Raw genomic sequence first — 7,406 nt, 5'->3', positions numbered from 1 at the left:
TAGACATCTTTGACACAATGTCAACACTGCACCTAATAATGTTTTAAACTAACATGTAAAATATTGTTTGACTCCTTTAAAGACTCTTACTCAAGTGCTACTCGTATGGGTGACCACTTCTACAAAGTCATATTTTAACACTATATCTTTACTTAACTAGTAGTATGACTTTTTGATCCCTTCAACAACACTGATTGTCGGGTTTGGCTGAAGCATGGTGAGCAGCCATGCTGTCCAAAGAGAAAGACAGAGGTAGAAGTCGTGAAGATCAACTACAAATCAGGTAGGAAGCATACTGAATATTGTTTCTGTTGAACAAGATTTAGTTCTTGGCATTTTTGGCCATGGCAAATTAATTTTGCCGTTGAGGTGAATAGGAAATCAGAGAGAACAGAAATAGTTGTTGATGCTGTGAGAAGAGTTACTGGTGAAGAAGTGCAGGGGCTCTCTGAGACTGGATTAAGTGGGTGTCACGGCCGGCTCAAAACCATGACAAATAATGTGAGATGACACAAGAAGTTAAAGCAAGGAAACCATAATTTATTTGAACTCACTAAAAACCAACATATGAAAAAATGGTATGAGGTGTAGCAGTCAGTAGTGCTAGTGTGTATGCATGATTGTCAAAATGGTGAGTGGTGTGTTGTAAGGTGGAAACAGAAGCAAATAAACAAAATAAGGAGCGTGGGAAGTAGAAAGCAGTGTTTCCCCTTTGTCCTCTCTCTCTCTCCTTCCAGAGCTGGTGAGGTGTGCTCTTGTAGTACTGGGGACACCGGGCCCAGGTGTTCCCAGAAACCAACGACGACCCCAACCCCTCCTGCTGGGCATCTGCAATACAGAAAGAAGGCAAGAGGCCTGACCGTCACATGGGCTAATAAGGGTTTTATAAGAGTTTATAATTATTCTGAGGGTCTGCTCAGATAAAAAGAATACATGATGACCAAAATGACAATGCTTTCAAGAAACAGTGCTTTTGTTAACTGATGTATCTGCTCTAATGAAACATGAAACACCAAACAGAGCCACGAGTCACAGAAAGACTTCTGTTAAAACGCTCCCAATGCAACTCTTTCTCAAAGTTCATTTACTGACACAAAGTTTGAATTCCTCTGTATTGTGCAGTTGGAGTCCCTTTGTCCTTATCTGTAGCTGGAGGTTGAGACACGATTCACCATTAAATACAAGTTTTGCCACATTCCATCACCTACTACATGTCACGTGTAGGTGATACAGCCATGAACGTATCGCCTGCCTTTCCTGTACATGTTATCTGTAGGTGTGTCAGAGAAACTGTTAACTTAATGCTGCATTGGTGCTTCATCAAGAGATTTAGAGCCTTGCCTATTTTTACACAAAACACACACAGTTCTCAGCAAAAATAAGACCTGAAAAAGATTTGTAGACAGTCATTCCAGCATTTCACTAGTTGCAGTGTCGTCATCTGTAGAATATGTCATAGATGTGAAAAGATTGTACACAACTGCAGTATAAAGACAGGGTACAGGATGAACTTAAGAATGGCAGCCCTCGTTCTGCTGGGAGAGGAATTAAATCAATGGTGGGAATTCAGGACAAGAAAAAAGGATTGTTTAACTCGGATATATCTGACTCCGTCCTGGCAGAGGGGTTAAACCAGTTTCACTTGAGATTTGACTCACATGATTTCACTGATGAGCTATCTGAGTTTAGGGTTGCTTCAGAGGGCAGTCAGATCCAAACTGATAAAACTGACATCTGGAGAACCTTTGAACAGACAAATGTGAGGTAAAGTCACGGGCCTGACTGCATTAGCGGCCGACTACTTAAAAAACTGTTCTTGAGTGGTATCTTCACATTTATTTTTCAGCCGTCTTTATCACAGAATAAAGTTCCCATGTTATGGAAAGAATCCCCCGGTGTTCGCCCTGTGGCACTCAGCTCAGTGGTTATGAATGTATGGTGAAAAGGAGTTTGCTAGCTATTTCACAGAATGTAATTGACCCACTCCAATTTGCATATCAAGCAAGGAAGGGGATAGATAAGAGGATGCCACAGCGACGCTGCTGAATTTTGTTTTCAGCCACCTGGAGGGCATGAAGACACATGTACGTTTATGTTTTGTTGATTTCTCGTCAGCTTTTAACTGTATACAGCTCCATATTTTAGCTCACAGGCTCTCTAAAATTTCTGACATCTGACATATTGACACAGCACTATCTGTTGGCTGGTAGGCTTCTTGACTACGAGGTCACAGAGAACCCGTGTTAATGACACTCTGTCTGAGGCCCTGCTGTGTTTAACAGGATCACCAGGGTGACCGTTATTTTTTGTGCTGTATACCAATGACCAATGAGTCAAGGTTCATAATAAAGTTTGCAGATGATTCAGTGATTGTTATCCTCCTGCAGGACCATGAGATGCAGCTATGGTCCAGTCTTGGACAGTTTCATCAAATGGTGTGATGACTCACTTGCAGCTCAGTGACAAAAACTGAAACTCGCCTGGTACAGCACCGACTTTTATTAACGGCATAACTGTGGAGTCAGTAAGTCAATAAACTGTTTTATTTAACCCTGTTCCAATGTCGACAAATCGCTCTTAAAAAATGTTTTATTCATTGTGTCCTGTGAGGAGCTACATCCAGCTGGAGAGGGAAGCTAAAGGGGAGCGACTGTTCAGTTGAAAACATCAGATAGCGTAGCTGCTATCAGTTATATCAGAGCTGGAGAGTATATCTCATTGAAAGAAAAGTAAAGAACAGCACTGAAGGCATTTGTCAATGAGAAACATCTGCTTCTATTGACTAACTCGGTACGGCTGCATACAAATGTCCAGACATTCCCACTCTTGAGGGCTCGCAGACTTTGCAGGGCCACTTCACAGGAGGTTCCTGAGTGCTGAGGGCTGTCCAAACCCTCAATTCATCCAGTCCACAACGCCCTCAAACAAACTTTCTGCAGACTTCCACCGAGTCTGCTTGGGGTGCCGACTTCACTGGATTTCAGTGATTTAATTAATCGTAGTATGGACGTGACCTTGTAGAACTTATTATGAATGTGCACAACAATTACTTTATTAAAACATTATTAGAATCATGTAGGCTATAACATTCATCCACATCATGATACATGAGTATGTAGAAGTGCAGAGGTATAGAGGTAATCAAAATGTATTTGATTATTGTAGTCCTAAGGTCTGTCAATCACCGGCTTATAGATAGATAGAGAATATAATAGAGATAATAATAGAGAAATACTTGCATGTTTGCATAGTGAAGTTGTATTATGTGGGAAAACAAAACAAACCAAAAAGGTTCAGACATGTCAGACAGTTTAATATTGGATCATAAAAACAAAGTTAAAACATGTTCAGACACTGGTTATGTTCTCATATTATGTAGCCAAAACAATACATACTGCACATTTCAAAGTCATCTGTGTTGCAGAATTATCTACTGAAGTTAGCAGGCTAACGAGCTAGCCCCGGCCCGTCCTGTCTCTCAATACCACTCCAAGCTCCCAGTCAGGACTGCGAAGCTGTACAGCTAACTGAGCTAACTAGCTAGTGGCAGCTAGAGGTAGCAGCAGTTTGTGGTTACTCTGGTGAAATGCTGCCCCCTATTTGTTTGGAGTATGAATTCAAGAGGTGACCAACTCTTACATGTTGTACCTGTAAAGAATCTGCTGTTAAATTCAAGTTAAAGTAAAAATATTATACAAATACTAACATTATGGTGTTAACAACAGTCTGGTCGATTATCAGATCTGACCAGATCTTTGGCCATGATGAGATATCCTGAGAGTTAGGCTATCTAAAAAACGAAGCAAGTAAAAAGTTCAATATTTGCCTTCAAAATGTAGTGGAGTGGAAGTAACAGAACAATGGAAATACTCCAGTAAAATGTAAGTAAATTGTTCTTGAGCACATGATTTGCATTTAGCAAGTTAAATTACATCAGTGAATATGATGACTGAAAGAAAAATAACACCACAATCATCCTTTCAAGTAGAGTCACTCAAAACAAGTTACTTGAACAAAAGAAACACTGGAAACTCAGAGTGCACTGACATCAGTTGTCATGATAGGCCAATGTGAGATTATCGTGTGTTAAAATGGATTAGTCATAGCGAAGGCGTAGGCCACCGGCACCTGCAGTCCGATGTTGACAATGTGCCATTTACCCATCCCTAATGCTCCTATAACCAATCCTGCAATGGTTCCCAAAGTTCCTGGCCATGAGGACCACCTTCCAGCCACAGCTACTGCTGCACCCACAGACACGCCTGCTGATCCCACCACCCCCAGCAGTGCCCCGGCTTTCCCCCCCTTTCCCAGGACTGGGGCTAAAACCTCCACCCCAGCCAGTAAACCAAGCACCACCAAAGCTGCCCCTGCTATGACCTTCACCTCTCCAGCACCTCGTCTCACCAGCGGCCCCCCCACTGCAGCCCCCAAACCCAGCTCACACAGTCTGGCCACAAAGAAAGCTGCGTTCAAAGCTTCCAGAGAGGACTGGTGGTTCATATGAGCACTGATGTCTTCTCTGGAGCGATTCTGCCCTGCCACTCTCATCTTCATGGCAGATGTTACCACCATCTGCCCGGCATGTAAAGTGAGTATGGCGATGACGAATGTTGCAAACATTCCCATGCACCCAACCAACATCCAAAACTTAAAGTCAGAAGATTTCAGGAGCAGATAGGCTATGACTGCAACCAATGCCAGAAGTACTACAAACACAGCCTGGTGGTCTCCATAACCAAGCACCCCAAACCCTGATGTTACCATGGCAACCACTGTCATTGGTATCCCTGAGAAAGCCAAGAAGTCCACATGTTTGATCACCACAGTGTTGATCCAGTCTTGGATGGTTCTTTGCTCCATCTCTGCCTCTTCACTCTCCATCTTCTTCCTCTCCATCTCCTCTCTCTGCCTTCGCTCAGTGAGCCATGATGTTCTGGGCTCCATCCCACTGGTGCTGCCTTCCTGCTCCAGCATCAGGATCTTCTGCTCTATCTGCACAGCCACTCTCTGTCTCTGCTGAGACTCTGTGATCTCAAACTCTTTTCTCTCCTTCTCCCAGGCTAGACTAGATTCATGAGTGCAGCAGGCTTCCGCCTGCTTCCAGAGGAGCTTAAATAAAAGGTTCAGGGGTGGTTTAAGCACAGTGAATAAGCTCAGCGCCGTCAGAAGGCCCATCATGCCATAATTCTTTACAATCCACTCGATAGTAAGCCCGATTGTGGCTCCGCTGAGAGTGGTTCCAAAAGCCCCAGCAAGTCCTGCTGATACCCACAAGCCAACAGAGTCTGTTTGAGATGGACAGCAGCTCCATGTGGTCACGATCACTGAAGTTACTGCTGCTGCCAGAATCACTCCAGCTACTACTGAGGTCATCGCTGTGGTCAGTGCTGCAGCTCCAATAAGGGTCCCCAGCCCCAGAGCACCTACTGTCCTGACTTCCTCCATCACTGGTTTCATTGGAGCGGCAGCAGTCATTATTGACAGGGTCTGGTCCACTGGGTCTTCTGTGACTCCCAGTATGCAGCCTGCCACTGCTCCCAGTGCAAACCCCACAGCTGCCTCCTTCACAGGGCTCCTACCTCCTGAAACATGACAAGAACAAAACTAAATCAGAATTAGAAATAAAATTGCATATGTAACAGTTGCTCCCTCTAGAATAGAAAATATCACTGTGCAGATATTAACAAGATTTAAATGACACCATGTGGGCCTGCAGCATGTTTGAATGGAGCTGTATTGGATGTATGGATGTATTGCTTAATATCCTTCTAAACGTAAAGGACGCATGGAACTATGTGGGCAGTTATGGTTACATAGTCTGATATGAACATATCTACTTTCGTACATAAAGGGGCATAGATGAGCCTTTATAGTGAAGGAAAAGATGGAGCCACTGTGTCTGATGCCATTGTGCCTGCTCTGGTTGCACTGTGCTCTTCACCATCACAGTCTTGAACCATAGTGATGTAGCATTTTACAACACATTGTACTTGGATGTTAGCGACCGATAAAGTATTATTGATTTCCTTGATTATCTTTTGCATGATGATGTGAAGGACAATTTACCTTGTAAAGTTACTCTTCTGGACAAAGGTTGAATTTTATTATGTTAAGTGATTTAGAATAGCAGAATTTCAATTTCTTCATTCAAATGTATTCGTTCATGTCAGCATGTGACTAACGCACAAGGAGCCTGCAGTCAGGAATCATGACATGACATCTCTGCTGGTTGAACCTGATCAACCAGTCTGTTGAGCGTCTATCTGTTCACTCTCTGCATGTGACTTTAACAGAAAAAAAAGTAAAGGTCTGAATAGTTTTCATGACATGACCCTCTAAATGCAGTACAAAATGATATGTATGATTAGGGTGTATGAAATGAAAGCAATCACAAAAGAAGCACTTTTTCACAGCGAATTGGTTTTCCTTAAGTTTACACAAGCAAAGCAGAGAATCATACATTTCAGCTGTCAGTCATTAAGTCTAGACAATCTTTACCCAGTTTAGTCCGTGCCATGTTGTCCTAGGATGGGTCTTAGGCTGAAAAATCCTCCTCACCTGGAGTGAGGCTGTCAGCAGCCTGTGAGTCATGAACTGTGTCTCAAAGTGCCTGTTTATATGGCAGCAGCCCATACAGGACACACCCACTACCGGTTTCTCCATCACGTTTCCTCTCTCCAAGGGATTTGATGTCTGGTAGTGCATGTAGTGGCCATTTGTCGGAAAAATCAGATTAACTAAAACTGATCAAAATCAAAGAGGGCCACTTCGGCACCATGGGGGTGAATCGTACGCAGGCAAAGAAGTCATGTCCATTCAAAGTTCGTATATTCTCCTCTTCTCTTCTCCCCTCTCCGTTGATTTATTTACTCCAAAACAAGCAAGCAATACAAAGAAAACAAACAAATCCTGTTTCTTGCATGCCTCTCTCGCGCTGGTAAAAAAACATTTGCCCACCCAGGTGCATTCTGGTCCTCCACCTGCGTTCCTACATATATAACCTCCAGTGCCCAGTGTTACCCAATTTACAAAGAAAACAAAAACTAAATAAGCAAAACAAAAGGATAATATTTACCTTAAATTATTAATAATAGAAAATAGTGTCACGAATTGAATCAAAATAAAACTATACTAATCAAACATTATCAATAACAAATAAACAATTAAATAGCTCCAACAATGCAGTATTGGGTATACAGTGTGAACAGAAGGGGGCTGAGCACACAGCCCTCGGGGGCGCCGGTGATAAGCGCTAACACAGAGGAGGTGTGACTGCCAATCAGAACTATCTGGGGTCTTCTTTTCCTGTGTCTTGTCGGCTCTGAATAAGGTCCACCAGTCTAGTTCAATAGCTTCATCTGGGGTGTTAGGAGTTATCCACATCTCTGTAAAGTGTGCACTAA

At 42.9% G+C, this 7,406-nt stretch overlaps 1 protein-coding gene across 1 annotated transcript; it reads right to left on the bottom strand.

Moving 5' to 3' along the window:
• Nucleotides 1-4,086: 4,086 nt before the first annotated feature.
• Nucleotides 4,087-6,579, bottom strand: LOC311259407 (uncharacterized protein; the record flags this gene model as incomplete). Its single annotated transcript, XM_084356550.1, has 2 exons — nt 6,502-6,579; nt 4,087-5,585 (listed from the first exon to the last, which is right to left on the bottom strand). Exons 1-2 carry the CDS (start codon nt 6,518-6,520, stop codon nt 4,087-4,089), a joined length of 1,518 nt encoding a protein of 505 aa, XP_084212676.1. The 5' UTR covers nt 6,521-6,579.
• Nucleotides 6,580-7,406: the final 827 nt, after the last annotated feature.

This window comes from Pagrus pagrus (genome assembly GCF_965226575.1).
Source record: "Pagrus pagrus genome assembly, chromosome: 7".
Lineage (NCBI taxonomy): Eukaryota > Metazoa > Chordata > Actinopteri > Spariformes > Sparidae > Pagrus > Pagrus pagrus.
This window is presented reverse-complemented; position numbering and strand designations above follow the sequence as displayed.